Source organism: Carcharhinus amblyrhynchos, unplaced genomic scaffold, assembly GCF_965287045.1.
Source record: "Carcharhinus amblyrhynchos unplaced genomic scaffold, sCarAmb.v2.hapA scaffold_42, whole genome shotgun sequence".
Taxonomy (NCBI): Eukaryota; Metazoa; Chordata; class Chondrichthyes; order Carcharhiniformes; family Carcharhinidae; genus Carcharhinus; species Carcharhinus amblyrhynchos.
In genome coordinates, this window is record NW_027649783.1 from 3,578,292 (window position 1) to 3,594,486 (window position 16,195).

The 16,195-nt window shown below is 45.5% G+C and overlaps 2 protein-coding genes, 1 long non-coding RNA gene and 1 other non-coding gene across 4 annotated transcripts; all 4 read left to right on the forward strand.

Annotated features, from left to right (window-relative positions):
* Positions 1–568: 568 nt before the first annotated feature.
* On the forward strand, positions 569–1,001 carry LOC145335825 (histone H2B type 1-M-like). The gene has a single exon (XM_080181551.1). It carries the CDS (start codon positions 570–572, stop codon positions 945–947), a length of 378 nt encoding a protein of 125 aa, XP_080037677.1. The 5' UTR covers position 569; the 3' UTR covers positions 948–1,001.
* A 1,014-nt stretch (positions 1,002–2,015) lies between these two features.
* On the forward strand, positions 2,016–2,703 carry LOC145335855 (histone H2A.J). The gene has a single exon (XM_080181584.1). The coding sequence runs from the start codon at positions 2,223–2,225 to the stop codon at positions 2,610–2,612; it is 390 nt and encodes a 129-aa protein (XP_080037710.1). The 5' UTR covers positions 2,016–2,222; the 3' UTR covers positions 2,613–2,703.
* Positions 2,704–4,247: 1,544 nt separating this feature from the next.
* Positions 4,248–4,330, forward strand: trnal-uaa (transfer RNA leucine (anticodon UAA)). Its single transcript has one exon. It is a non-coding gene; the product is annotated as a tRNA-Leu (tRNA).
* A 4,871-nt stretch (positions 4,331–9,201) lies between these two features.
* On the forward strand, positions 9,202–16,083 carry LOC145335859 (uncharacterized). The gene is made up of 3 exons (XR_013885304.1): positions 9,202–9,286; positions 10,115–10,303; positions 14,998–16,083. It is a non-coding gene; the product is annotated as an uncharacterized LOC145335859 (long non-coding RNA).
* The last annotated feature ends 112 nt before the right edge of the window (positions 16,084–16,195 follow it).

Sequence of the window (16,195 nt, forward strand, 5' to 3'; positions counted from 1 at the left end):
CATTCCACTCCTTCTCTCAGTCAGTTTTCTGTTTTAGCCACACTGTTAGTGTCACATGTGGGACTTGTGGCTGCTGCTCATCAAACTTATTCCCCTTTAACCCGCCCAGTAACTCTCGCAATAACCCCTGTCTGAGCCCAGATACTCTGTCCTGCCAGCTCCCGGTGATGGGCGGGGAAGTAAAGCGGAGCAGTTGGTGCTGGTGAGGAAGGGGAAATGTATGAAGAGTATCAGCAGTCTGATAGAGTGATGTGGGATTAGCAGCAGAGAGAATGTGCTGGTGTGGCAGAGGGAGTGAGAGAGTCAGGGGGGTTTGGGTGGATGGGGCCGGACAAGGGGAAAGGACGGATTGAAAACTGAGAGAGTTTGTGGGTTTGAGCAGCAACCAATGTGATTGGGTATCTACACTAACCAATCAGAGACAGGATGACGAATTGCCATCAGTGTGAATGAACCAATGGGAACAGGGCTTGCAGCCATCCTTCATTAGCATAGGCCTGTGCTTTGGTCTATAAAAGAGGAGTTCCGGGCCCCATTCAGTGATTGTGTGTCTGAAATCCAGTGGGAGGATGGTGGATGAGAAGAAAGCGCCGGTTTCCAAGAAGGGAGCCAAGAAAGCGCAGAAAAAGCTGCCGGCAAAGGGCGGCAAGAAGAGGAAAAGATCCCGGAAGGAGAGTTACTCCATCTACATCTACAAAGTGATGAAGCAGGTTCACCCCGACACCGGCATCTCCTCCAAGGCCATGAGCATCATGAACTCGTTCGTCAACGATATTTTCGAGCGCATCGCGGGTGAGGCTTCCCGCCTGGCCCATTACAACAAGCGCAGCACCATCAGCTCCCGGGAGATCCAGACCGCCGTGCGCCTGCTGCTGCCCGGGGAACTGGCCAAGCACGCCGTGTCGGAAGGGACAAAGGCGGTGACCAAGTACACCAGCTCCAAGTAAAACTCCCCAATGGACTGAGAAACCCCCCAAAACACAACGGCTCTTTTCAGAGCCCCCCACAATCTCTGTGAAAAGGCTGTATCATTAATTTAGCTTCAATGATTACAACGCAGCGTCTTGCACAATAATAATTATATTTTCCGATTATCAATGATAGACACGGAGTAATGTAAATCAAAGGCCCGGTGGATCATTGGGTCTGAGTAATAATGTTTAACATTAATTAACCGCTACCTGCCCTTTTCTGGGTTTAGATCTCAGACGCGTTGATATTTGATTCCTTTCTCCGGCTTTAGAGAGAGAGTTAAAGGAACAAATGTGTCAGAATCATCGAATCCCTACAATGCAGGAGGCCATTCGGCCCATCGAGTTTGTACCGACATCAATCCCTCACCCATCCTCATAACCCGACATATTTCCCCTGTTCATCCCTCTGATACTGGGGTCAAATCCAATCGACTCAAACCCGCATGTCTTTGGTCTGTGGGAAGAAAGCGGAGCGCCCGCAGGAAAACCCAGGCAGACACGGGGAGAATGTGCAGACTCCACTCAGTTTCCAGTTCTGTTTCAGTTTGGTCTCAATAATCGATCAGTTTATTCCCTATAAACCCCAGTTGTGCAGGAATCCTCAGTCTGGGCGAATATGGGGAACAGCCCGTCCGTTTGTAGAACGATGAAACTTCCTGGCGGCTGGTTGGAGAGTTTTAAAAAGGGCCGAGATGAACCCCGAATGGATCCCGGATTCTAAAAGCAACTCGGGATAAAATGGTGCAAACAGACTGATGTTTAAAAAAGGTTTGTTTTTAGTTAATTATTGATGGGATTTTGTATTTCTTGATTGAGAAATATATTTGCGAACTTTCCAAAAATGAATAATTTATTTTCGGCTCGTTTTCAGATAAACCCAGAGTGAAAATGAGAAACTGCCGGATCCAGGTTAACTCTAGACTGGGGAAGGAGAGAAAGGGAGATTCTCCATTCCCGATCAGAATAATTTCTCAAAGGGATGTGTTCTTTTCCCCTTTGGGGACTTTTCCAATTTGAAATGAAATCGGTGGGAAGCTGAGAATTTGGGCTTTTCCGCCCTCACTCCGTGGAGGCTCCGGATTGGTCAGTTCAGCAGATTTCTGATTGGTCATATGGACAAGATGCTGAGAGGTAGCAACAAAGTGACCAATCAGCAATGTGGGCCCTCCATTCCTCCCGGAGCTAGAAGAGAAGCGAAAGGGAGTGGATTTCAGCATTCTTTGTGAAAGGCTTTGGGAGATTGGGGAAATGTCTGGAAGAGGAAAGAGCAGCGGGAAAGTTCGGGCCAAGGCCAAGTCTCGCTCCTCCCGGGCTGGACTGCAGTTCCCGGTGGGCCGTGTTCACAGGCTCCTGAGAAAGGGCAACTATGCTGAGCGTGTGGGTGCCGGAGCCCCGGTCTATCTGGCTGCTGTGCTCGAGTATCTGACCGCTGAAATCCTGGAGCTGGCCGGGAACGCGGCCCGGGACAACAAGAAGACCCGCATCATCCCCAGACACCTGCAGCTGGCCGTCCGCAACGACGAGGAGCTCAACAAGCTGCTGGGAGGGGTGACCATCGCTCAGGGCGGGGTGCTGCCTAATATCCAGGCCGTGCTGCTGCCCAAGAAAACCTCCGCCGTCTCCAGCAAGAGCAAGTGAAGCGGCCATTCTTTCATCTGATAACCCAAAGGCTCTTTTCAGAGCCACTCACTTTATCTGGAAAAGGGCGGCCTGGTGTCTATCGGTCAGATTCTGCACTGCTATTCACAGTCCAGCTGTTTCCCGCTTTGTTTTATCAATCCCAGTATCCATTACTGATACAGGTGTTTTTATACATGTAAATTTATGCTATTTATTGGAGAAACTTTTACACATGTTAGAAACATCATTTCCAGCACCATGTCTGAGGTAATTATTTAAATACAAGTACACAATTACCCCAGAGTGAGAAACAGCATCAAAGATTGTCTGAAAAACACCCCAAACACAACGGTTCTTTTAAGAGTCACCCACAATCTCTGTGAAAAAGCTGCACCATCTTTTCCCTTATTGAGTTAATGAGAAATCTCTTTCTGGAGGATAGAGATTTGTCCCGTTACAGAATGCTGTGAATGGGACTTCATACCCGCCCCTTACACACACTTTCACATTGAAGGGACAATCAAACTGAACTGAGAGCGGATTATAAACCCCCGTCTGGGATTTGTCACGGACAATGAGGCGCAGAACAATATCAGGATGTAATTACTTACATTTAACGATAACTATATTCAGTTTCAGAATAAGGTTCTTTTTTCACTCTCGAGTTACCTAGGCACCGCTCCGGGAACAGAGTAAAGGCGGGAATGAAGAGGTTATTCTCGGGCTGATCTGTTTATTCCACAGTTTTCCCAGAGGACGGAATCAGTGAGATTTGTACACACACAGGACCTGAGTCCATTGCAGCGCTTTAAGATCCGCTTCCCCCCCGGGCCCTCCCTATTCTCCGGACACAAAGCTGCCTGTCCCACCGGCGGGATCGGGCCGGGGATTCTCTCCACACTTCCCATTGGAACATTCCCGGCCGCTTTCAGGGGAGAGGATCAGAAATCAGCCGTTTCTCTCTGTCCCTGTGAAGCCTGTGTGAAGGGGGTTGGTTGGGAATCTCTCTGTTTCTGCTTTTCCACTGAGCTGAGATTTGCTCGGTTTTAAATTGCTGAGCGGGGTCTGATTCCCGCCGGTTCCAGATAAGAGATTGAGACATTCAAACTGTTCCTAAAATAGCGGCAGGATTCAGTGAGGGGAAAATACAATAAACAGATGAGAAAGTGTGAGATTGAAATAGTTTCCTGAACATTAAGGCGTTCGGTTATTTTGTATTTTTCCTGCACTGAAATTGGCGGGTTTTTCCCATTTGAAAATGTAAACCAATCAAAACCTCCCATTTCTACTCCCTCGCTTTGTGATTGGTTAAGAATTGGATAGAAACAAGAGTGACCAATCAGAGCTGGAGTCTGGCTGCAGCCTCACAAACCGCTCCCAATGATTATTAATAGAGATGAAACTGCCCCAATCTGGATTGGAGTTATTCAATGGACTTTGTTTCCACAGAGAAATATTTGAAGAAATCAGATGTTTCCCCCACACAAGTTCCAGGGGAGAGTGTCGCCAGCTCCTTCTCACACACAGTCCGAGCTCAGAGACACAGACAGCTCATCAGTTCCACAGTCTCCGAGAACACAAATCATTTCAGGGGCACATTTTCAATCCAACAGGAATGACAGCCGCTGTGTCCCGATCATGTCCAGTTCTCGTACCAGGGTGGCCGAGTGGTTAAGGCGTTGGACTTAAGATCCAATGGACATATGTCCGCGTGGGTTCGAACCCCACTCCTGGTAGAAGGATTTTTAACACTGCATTCTGCACCCTCTCCCCTCCTTCTCCCCTATATATTGTATGAATGGTTTGCTTGGTCTGTATAGCACGCAAAAAAAACAGAGTTTTCACAGCTTAATACTGCATGTCACAGTAAGAAATCAAATCAAAATCAGTACCGCTGATCGGGGGATCCATCAATCTGAGTCCAAACTATTATCAGCCCATCACTGTGTCAATCCCACAATAGAGCAGTTTTAACTCCAAATTAAATATCTGATGAAACGGAATTTCGGTTAAATGTTACACAATTAACCTTCATAAGGTACTTTGAGATTCGAGTTAAATCCCAGTCATATCACCCACATCAGGGGTTTGGAAGTGGCTGTACTAATCCCCATAGTGTATTCTCACAAATACATTAGATACAAATGTGAAATACAATCTCAGATTGAGATATTCTGACAGTGAGTCTAGCCTGAGATACAAACTCAGATTCCAGCTGAAAACTCACTCTGATTATGAAACTAAAAGTTACAATTTCAATTTGATGACTATGAAATGACCCATAAATTATAAACTAATCCTAACCCCTCACTCACACTGAGCCTGATGGAAGACACTGTTCCAATTCCAGACTGAGTTCCATTTTACATTCATGTCAAAATTCTTACTCAGAATCAGACTGAGTGTCACAGACCAAATCAATGTGAATAGCCTGAGTGAAACTTGTATAACAATCCAGTATCAGATTGAAGGATACATTATCTTTCACAATTGTGTTCAGATTTAATGCTGGGCTGAAACTCACTCACATTGTTTGCTGAAAACATACTGCATCAGTGGCCTGTTTCTGTGCTGGAAAATGATTTGGAATTAATCCAAATTGATAACTTGTCCCAGAGATTGAAGGTTATTTAATTAATCCCAAACTCACACTAAATCCCAAAGACAGATAAATAAGAGAATAGTTCTGAATCACATATTCAGCATCAACAGCTGAAAAATCCAGGTTGCTTCCTGCTCTCACTCACAGGAGCTGAGTCTGAGTGATATGAAATAAATCACACACACCAAATGTATCACTGAGAGATTTGGAAACAACCAAAGGCTCACACAGACTAATGGATACAAATGGAAGATTAGATAGAGAGAGACGTGGGTGAAAAATCCCAAATGAAACTCGCAGTTTTAGCAGCATCATAGACTTATACACAGAGTTAATTCCACTGATAGCTACAGCATGAAGCTGATGTTCTACAAACAGGGAAATTAAAGCACATGTTCCACAAACAGCCCCAGGGGATTTAATGTTACGGATGGTTCCCACAGTTACATAAAATGCTCACAGACAAAGAAGCCATTGGCAGATCTAGACTCATCCAACCCACGCACTTTATAAGAGCCTGACAGACGCATATAACTGACCCCCTCAGAAACAACACCAGACAAATTCAAATACAGAATGGAAACAGATATTGAAACATGTGAATTGATTGTAAAACCAATTGTGTGTCTTGGACAGCCCATAGCTACGGGGATGTGGTGAAACATGAGGACAAATCCTATCATATCCACCACCAGGCAGGTCGCAACTGCACAAATAATAGCAAATTACTGCAGATGCTGGAATCTGAAACTAAAAGATAAAATGCTGGAAAATCTCAGCAGGTCTGGCAGCATCTTTAAGATGTCAAAGGACTTTGACAAAGGGTCACCTGGACTCGAAATGTCAGACCTTTTCTCTCCTTACTGATGCTGCCAAACCTACAGAGATTTTCTCATTTTGCCGTTACTGCACAATGTGATTCTGCAATGGGGCAACACTTACTAAATAATCCTGATTGTGCTCAGAATTACACTGACAATATGATCAGAAGAGCAGAGTTTTTTTTTAAAGCGACCTCCTCTTTAAGACAGAGGTGAGGAGGAACCTTTTTGATCAGTTGATTTTTTTATTACTTTCTTCATTCATGGGATTAGGGCATCACAGGCTCGGCCGGGATTTATTGCCTGTCCATAATTGCCCTGGGATAGGCAGCGCTGAACTGCAATCTTCAACTGCTGTCACCAATGTCATATAGGTACACACACAGTGCGGTTTGGAGGTGGTTTGGGGAGAGGATGGGGGTGGTGGATGACAGTTGGGGAGTGAGAAGACCAACTGGCACTGAAGGAATGGCAATATATTTCCAAGTCCTGATGGTGAGTGGTTTGGAGGGAGATTTCTAATTGGTGTTGTTCTGATGTGTCTGCTGCCCTTTTCCTCTAGGCCACAGTCATGGTGGGTTTGGAAGATGTTGTCAAATGAGCCTTTGTGAATTCAGGCAATACATTTTGTAGAAGGTACACACTGCTGCCCCCGTTTGTCAGTGGTAATATAAGCAGACTTGTGACTAATAAATAATCTTTAATTTTAACTTTTGGTGGAGGGAGCGACTCTTTGTGGATGGGAAGCGAATGAAATCAGATACTTTGTACTGGATGGTGTTAAACTTCTAGTGTTGTTGGAGCTGCATTCACCCAGGCAAGTTACATCTGGAAAACAGGTACTCCAGGTTCCTTCCACAGTCCAAAGACGTGCAGGCCGGGCGGATTGGCCATGCTAGATTACCCTTTGTGTGGTTAAAAAAAGAAGTGAAGGTTAGGTAGATTAGCGGGGTGGGCGTGTGGGACTCTGACTATAGGGCATGGATGGGATGCCCTGTCGGAGATTCGGTGCAATTTAAATGGGCCGAATGGCCTCCTTCAAAATGGTAGGGGTTATGTGATTTTGGTCTTTTGACTGCGTCAGAACTGCCCTAATAATAAAAGGGGGAAAGACGTGTTGGTAGCATTTACATCAGTGAGCTTGTGGCAGATTAGATTGTCTATTGTCAGCGAGAATTGATGAAGATAACTGTGTCCTATAAAAAAAAGCAGAGTTACTTTTGGGGATCAGAGAAATGATTTTTTTAAACTGACCCTGAAAATGTAAATAGCAGAGAATGGTTTCGATCCCTCGACCTCTGGGTTATGGGCCCAGCACGCTTCCGCTGCGCCACTCTGCTACAAGCTAATAAGCTCCTCGTTATTATTGTTGTGCAGTATCAGGACAAAATTTTACTGTCGTATTGCAGTTTAATGACGGCAAATATGCTCCGCCTGGCGGCACAATTCCACTGTCTAACACACAAAGAATGGAACACACACAAAAGCAGCGCGAGTTTGTCAGGAGACAGAAGATCATACACAGGCAAAGCAGAATGCACCGATTGCTCATTTGTGTAAACTGTTCATGAAAAGATCAGGCGTGATTTTATTGAATACAGGAACAGGCTCGAGAGGACAACTGGCCGACTCCTGCTCCAAGCTTTTATGTTCTTAGATTCTTCTTTGGATCCAATACTATTTAATTTATTTTGTTATCCATGATTGGGCCACTTTTCCAGCTATGTTTACGTGCCAGAAAGAAATGTATAACTCTTTAATTGCAGACACTTCTGCCTTAAATATTAGTCATTTCTTATCCACCGTCATGCCATTGAATGGATCTATTAATCCATAATCTATTTTAGCAAACACACCTCTCATACCTTCCTAGTTTATTAAGATTTAGGATGCTATTTCAGGATTGGACTTGTTTCACGTTTATGGACTGATGGTAGCTGTTCCACAAAGCAGTCAGTTAATCAGTCACATTGTTAGTAGTGAAATTTTGCAAAAAATATAATGTTGAAAAAGCTATTTCTGCTGCTTGTAGACACTGAACTGTAAGGAGAGATAATGCAATATTCCATTCAAAAACTTATGATATTTCTTCCCTTTCCTCAGCCAATCCTCTCACTGTTCTGTGGCCGGCAGGGCTCTCAGGTGTGTCGCTCCCCTGTCCCACACTTGGAACATTTTCAATCACTCCACAAGGATGAGTAATTTCTGATAAGATTTTCTAGTCACCTGCCATTTTCATTCTGCATCTTACTTTCACACGGATCATTCTGTCCTCGGTCTTTCCTGGTATTCAGACCTCCTCTCCTCCATTCAGGTTTTTCTACCTTTATACATCTGGTAATTGTCCCTTTCAACTGTGTGACTAAATCTTATTATTTAATGCATGTGTGGTCCAATTGGTCACAGACATTCTATTTCCTTTGTTTTTTTTTTCACATGAGCCCCTCTCCTCTCCATTTGCCTATAATGCATTACATTTATAACTTCCACCATTCTGATGAAAAGATGTTGATCTGAAATCTTTGCCATTAACTTTGTTCGTCTCAGCAGCAGCTCACTTGTTACATAATTGCAGAACTTTGAAATTAAATTCATACTTCCTGCATTCATACTGTCTGAACTCGGGAATCAGGTTGAGAGGAGTTTGGAGAGAATGGATTAAAATCATGATTGGTTTCAATAGAGTAAATGTAAATAAAATGTTTCTATGAAACAACGGCACAAGTTTGTTGTGAATGGTATAAAATAAGAAATAAGAACATCAGGGAACACATTTGTCGTTGTGCAGCAAAGTTGCTGTGATCCTGAACATGATGCCTGTAATCGAAGCCAATTGGGATGAAAAGTAAAAGTTAAAATACCATTGGACAAATAAGGATAGAAATACATTTTGAGGCTGTAATTTAGATAAGAGGAAGTATTGCACTGAACGGAGAGGAAATCTCGTTCAGAGTTTAAATATATTTTATGTTCTGTTTTATTCAATGTAATGGAGGCCTCAAGAACCCAGGATGCAGCGCGCGAGTGAATACGGTCTATCTCATTCAGATTGGTCCGCACCGCGCAGGCGCCATCCGCCGGAAAACGGCTGTCAGCGCGGAGCATGCGCGGTGCGGGTCCCGGCAGTTCAGTGGGGCCGTGCGCAGCCGCAGTAACACCGAGTCAGAGGCGCCCGGGGCCCGGCGGGGGTGCGGGGAGGGAGCCGGGGGAGCGGCACCATGAAGCGGATGGTGCAGCGAGGCCATCCTCACCGCCCCATATGGAACAGTGTGAGTGAGAGGAAACAGAGAGGAGTGGGTAATGGGTGTGTTTCAGACTGGAGGAAGGTTTCCAGTGGAGTTCCCCAGGGCTCGGTGTTAGGAGCCCTGCTCTTCCTGATATATATTAATGACACACACCTTGGTGTACAGGACACAAGCTCAACATTTCCACACGCCCCCAAACCTGGAGGCATTGGCAACTGTGAGGAGGAAAGTGGGAAACTCCCAAAGGACACAGGCAGCTTGGTGGAATGGGAGACAAGTGGCAGTGGGGAAAGTTCCAGCACCGATTGCCCCGCGGCTGCCCCTGGGGATCATGCCCACTCTCAGTGCCCGGGCAAGGCAGTGTGTTGGATAGAGCACTTTCTGGGGCGCAGAGAATTGTTTTCATTCATGTGATATGTGTGTCACTGGCTTGGCCAACATTTATTACACTAATTACCCTTGAACTGAGTGGCTTGTTAGGCCGTTTCAGAGGGGATTTAAGAGTCAAAAACATACTGTGGGTCTAGAGTCACAGGTAACGACAGTTAATGTGGGTGTATTTCCTTCCCTAAAGGGGTATCAGTGAAGCAAATGGGTTTTTTACAACATTGCTATCATTAGATCTTTAATTCCAGATTTTAATTGATCTCAAATTACACACTCTGCTGTGGTGATATTCAGGTCCCATTGAATTTCCCCTGGATCTCTGGGTCATTAGACCAGTGCCAATATCACTAGGACATGACCTCCTCACATGGGAACTGCAGCCGCCATTGACAGATATCAGCAAGTAGTTTATTGTGGGTTGATTGTCAGTGAGCTGAAACATGAACTCTGTTTCTCTCTCCACAGATGCTGCCTGACCTGTTGTATATTCCAGAATGTTCTCCTTGTCTCAGATGTCCAGTGTCCACATGATTTCACCTGTGAATTATTTCAGCTGTTGCTCAGAAAACTGAGGCCTGATATAGACAAATTAAGAGCCATTTTGAATCAGGCTGGATGTTGGTTTTGGAATTCAGTCCCTCAGTTTCTGTGAAGGTAAGTTTTTTGTTTGGGTGACTTTGGTTTGTAGAAGCAGGAGAAATGGATGGCTTTAATTCTGGGTACATTTGAGAGCATCAGGTCCAAACACTTCTGATCAAAGATCATTAACTGTGATCATTCTGTACAATTACAGAAACATTGCAAACTTGCACACAATAAGTGCTGGACAGAGAATCAATTCCACATTCATATCCAGTATCAGACTGAATTAATTCCACACTGAAAAAACTGTAACAGAGACTGACAGAAAAAGGGTTAGTTCCACACACACAATACCAGAATATAAGAAGGAGCAGGAGAAGGCCATTCAGCCCATCAGGCCTGTTCTGCCATTCAGTAAGATCATGGCTGATCTGATTGTGGCCTCAACTCCACTTCAGTGCCTGTCCCCAAAACCCTTGATTCTCTTGTGTCTCAAAAATCTATCGAACTCTAGACTGAATCTATTGAATGACAACAATTAAGGGTCCCTTAAAAGAAGTAATTCCTCCTAATCGCCATCTTAAATTGGAGATGCTTTATCTTTAACCTGTGCCTCCAGTTCTAGTTTCCCCCTATAAATGGCAACATCCCCCTCAGCATCTACACTGTCAAGCCCCTGAGAATCTTATATGTTTTAGTACAATCCCCTCTCATTCTTCTCCACTGAAAATTGGCCAGACTTGTTTAATTTTTCCTCATAAAATAACTCCTTCATCTCAGGAATCAGGCTCCACTCGCTCCTGTTTGCTAAGCTGATCGTGACCCACTTCCATACACTAACAGACCCTGACACAGTCATTATTCTCGGATGATTGAGTCAATTCCACACCTACATACGGTAACAGAGATTGACAGAGTTAATGTCACACTGCAGTAAAGGATAGAGAACACTTAATTTCAGTGTCACATACAAATCAGAGATGAACAGAGAGTTAATGCCCCATTCACACACAGTAATAGAGAATTACAGATACAGAAGTAAGTCTATATGCACACATACTAACAGAGATGGACAGAAAGGTAAAGGCTAAATTCAGCCCAGTCCCAGATGGCCATAGGCTGTTCTCCCCTTTCATGAATAACCCCAGCTGGTACAGGAATTGAACCCACGCTGTTGGAGTTACTCTGCGTCACAGCCCCACTGTCCAGCCAACTGAGCCAATCAACCCCCAGAATAGGACAGAGAGGTAATTGCACATTGAAACACAGGAACAGAGACTGGCTAATCGAGTTAACTCCACACTCACTTGCACTAATAGAGGCTGACACATCAGAGAATTAATTCCATCCTCAAATAAACTGACAGGAAGAAATTTACTGTAATTCCAATGAAACACAGTAACAGAGGCTGACAGAGAGTGAATGGTGCTCTCGTACAGATTGACAGCAGGAATGAGTTAACTCCACATACAGTAACAGAGATGGACAGATACAGAGTTAATTTCACACACTCACACTATAACTCACACACACACTTGAAGAATTCTTCTGACCTGAATCATACGGCCTCTTCATTGTTTCATTATATTTTCTATCATCCTCATCATCCAAGGAGCCCGGGCTTTGGTTCCCCTCCCTTTCACCCTGATCAGAATGTACTGAGTCTATACCTGAAATATCTCCTGAAAGATCACCCATCACTGTTACAGTTTTTCCTGTCAGATTTTGGCTCCATTTGACTCTGGCTCAATCCCAGCTCCTCCCATTGAAGTTAGGCCTCTTCCAGTTCAAAAGTGTTACTTTAGATTGTTCCTTGCTAATATCAAGCTTGTGTTACAATGATCACTGTTACTCAAGTGACCACCCACTAATACGTGGATCATGTGGCAACATTCCTGTCAGTCTGTGTGAAAATGCAGTTAATTCTATATCTGCAATGCATGATCTGCCTGCAGATTTGCTGCTCTATTTCTTTCTCACCACACCTCCCTTTTTCCTATGTGACTATTTGTGCTTCTAACTCATCAACCTTATTCACCACACTGTCCCATGTGCCACCAAGGTTGCTGGCATAGTGGACAGTAAAGAAGGTTATCTAGGATTGCAACAGGGCTGATGAATGACAGATAGAGTTTAATTTAGATAAATGCAAGGCGATGTATTTTGGTAGATCAAACCATGGCAGGACTTGGTCAGTTAATGGTAGGTACTGGGGAGAGTTATAGAACAGAGATTAAAGGGTACAGGTTCATAGTTCCTTGAAAGTGGAGTCACAGGTGGACAGAATGATGAAGAAGGCATTCAGCAGGCCTGGTTTCATTGGTCTGAACATTGAATACAGGATTTGGGATGTCTTGTTGAAGTTGTTACAAACGTTGATCAGGCCACACTTGGAATACTGTGTACAGTTCTGGTCACCCAATTATAGAAAGGGTATTATTAAACAAGACAGAGTCTAGAAAAGATTTACTGGGATGCTGCTGGGACTTGATGGTTTGAGTTATAAGGAGAGATATAAGCGGACATTTTTCTCTGGAAGGCTTAGGGGTGATGTTATAGAGGTCTATAAAATAACGAGGGGCATAGAGCAGGTGGATAGTCAATATATTTTCCCAAAGGCAGAGGTTTAAGGTGAGAGGGGAGAGATCCAAAAGGGTCTAGAGGAGCAATTTTTTCACAGTGTGGTGAGTGTCTGGAACAAGCTGCCAGAGGTAGTAGCAGGGGAGGTTGCCCATCCAGGCAAGTCGCTCTCCTTGGGTTGGCCTTTGAGAACGCTGCTCTGACATCTGCAATGGTGACCTTAGATACAAGTTCATCCGAGGCTTCCAGAGCGGAGGGCGTACTCTCACTGAGCTCTTTCTCAAAATGGGCACAGAATGCATTGAGCTCAATTGCAATGCATTGAGCATTGAGCCGGTGATTTTATTTCCTTCTCTAGATATTCCCCTTTTCTACTTCTATTTAGTGGTGCCCATCCCCCTGCCAGGTTAGTGCAGACCCTCCCCATCCACACGAGTGACCCTCCCCATGAGGACACAGGGGCATTGAGAACAGAATCATACAAGTTACACTGAGCCTTTAGAAAGCTCTGATTGGATCACAGCTGGAGTATTGAGTCCAGTTCTGCTCAGCACACTTGAGGAAACGTGTGAGGATCATTCAGTGGGTGCAGAGGAGATTGACCAGAATGGTTTCAGCAATGAGGGGGTTTTAGCCACAAAGTTGTGTTGGAGAAGCTGGGGTTGATCTTTTTGGAGTAAAGCAGATTGAGGGGGAGATCTGATCGAGGTGGACAGGATTATGGCAGGTGTGGATCCGGTAGACAAAGAAAACTGATGCCATTCACTGATAGTACACGGACTAGGGGACACAGGGTGAAGGTTTTGGGAAGAGACAGAGAGAGGATGTGTGGGAGAACTTTTCATGCAGCGAATAACAACCTGGAAGTTGCTGCCTCTGAGGGTGGAAGCAGCGACAATGAATCATTTCAAAGAGGAATTTGGATGGACATTTGAGGGAAATAAACTTGTCGGGCTATGGGGATAGAGCAGGGGAATGGGACTGACTGGATTGTTGTATGGAGAAGCCAGCATGGACTGGATGTGGTGAACTGTCTCCTTGTGCACTGTAATGATTCTAGTTCCGTTCTCCCCTGGTTTGTTGTAATTGGACAGTGAAGATTGGAAACAGAGGCAGACAGTCAGGATGTGGGGAGTTAGACAAAGAGCAGCTCTCGCAGGGACCGGGTGTGAACGAGGATGGACACGTTTTAAACAGAGACTGTTCGGTTTTGATTACTATCTGGTTAATCACACCGGAGCAATGAATGGAAATTCGAACGTTATCCCATTCATGGAGCAGGGCAGGGTTTCAGTTCTATCTGAATGTCATTGAATTGTCATAGCGCCTACCTCCACTGATCATACTTCTCATACAGACACTGAGGACTGCAGTCACACATTGACAATGTTTGTACCCAGCTTGCAGGTGCAGCAGGTGGTCAGGAAGGCGAATGGGATGCTGGCCTTCATAGCGAGGGGGATTGAATATAAAAGTAGGGAGGTCTTGCTGCAGCTGTATAGGGCATTGGTGAGGCCGCAGCTGGAGTACTGTGTGCAGTTTTGGGCGCCGCACTTACGCAAGGATATTTTGGCCTTGTAGGGAGTGCAGAGGAGGTTTACTAGGCTGATACCGGAGTTGAGGGGATTGAGCTATGAGGAGAGGCTGAATAAACTAGGCTTGTACTCGTTAGAGTTTAGAAGAATGAGGGGAGATCTCATTGAGACGTATAAGATGATGAATGGGATGGATAGGATAGAGGTGGAGAGGCTCTTCCCGCTCAGAAAGGACAGTAGGACTAGGGGGCACAGCCTCAAGATAAAGGGGGGGGCGGTTTAGAACGGAGTTGAGGAGGAACTTCTTCACTCAAAGGGTGGTGAATCTCTGGAATTCTCTGCCCGTTGAGGTGGTGGAGGCTGCCTCGCTAAATATTTTTAAGACGCGGGTTGATGGGTTTTTGATAAGAGAGGGGATTAAGGGTTATGGGGAGAGGGCGGGAATGTGGAACTGAGCCACGACAGATCAGCCATGATCTTATTGAATGGCGGGGCAGGCTCGAAGGGCTAGATGGCCTACTCCTGCTCCTATTTCTTATGTTCTTATGTTATGTTCTTATGTATCACTGGGTTTCCTTTGTGACTGTTCATTATGATTATGTACTGAGATTTATAAATTACTGAAACTGCTCTTTTAAATTTATTTGCGAGATTAGAGATCCTCTGACCTCGGAAGGAAGACCCTGACCTGCAGTGACCCGGAGAACCCGAACACGTTGACCCAGCCGTGACCCCAGAGACCCCGTCCGCCAACCGGCCTTCAACCTGTCCACACCGGAGTGTGGTGTGAACACCCTCCGAACTGGAACCGCAGCCCGACAGTGACCCGGAACTCCCCACCACTCAGACCCGACTGCCGAGGCAGGACCCGTGACCATGGCAACAAATCCTCCACCCACACACCAACCAAAGCGCAAACAGGACCCAGCTCCACCCTCGATACCACAGACTAAACACCGTCTGGCAGGCAGGACAGGGAGCAGCCACCCCAGGAAGCGGGGGAAACGCGCAGGCCTGCAGGTGAGACTCAAACAATGTGGTTCCAAGACCCCCCTCCCCAGCTCACTCCTGGCAAATGTTCAATCTCTGCAAAACAATCTCGATGAACTGAAAACCAGACTCACTTTTCAAAGGGAACTGAGAGACTGCTGTGTGCTGTGTTTCACAGAGACACAGATCACACCTGCTTCACCGGGCAGTGTCGTACAACCACAGGGCTTCTCCGTCCACCGAATGGACCTTACAGCAGCCTCAGATCAGGCTCGCGCAGGTAGCGTCTGCCTTCTAATCAACACTTCTTGGTGCTCCGATGTCACAACACTGGCGAGTTTCTGCTCCCCGGACCTAGAATATCTGATGCTGAAATGCTGCCCCGATAACCTTCCACAGGAGTTCACCTCTGTTATCCTGACAGCAGTTTACATTCCACCCCAGGCAGACGTGAAGGTCGCGCTGGATGAAATATCTACCGCCACAAACGGCCTTGAGAGAAAATATCCCGAGGCCTTGTTCATCCAGGCCGGGGACTTCAACCAGACCAATCTCAAGAGTGTCCTACCAAAGTACTACCAACATGTCACCTGTCCCACCAGAGGCACAAACATCCTCGAGCACTGCTACACAAAAATCAAACATGCCGACCGTTCTATCGCCCGCCCAAACTTTGGCAAATCAGATCACAAGGCCGTGCTCCTGCTCCCAGCTTCCAGGCAAAAAACTGAAGCAGGAGAATCTGATTAAAGAAAGTCCGGCATTGTTGGTCTGCGGAATGGGATGATCTCCTACATGACTGCTTCGAGTCAATGGCTGGTCAATATTTAAAAACTCAGCAAGCACCCTGAATGTTTAC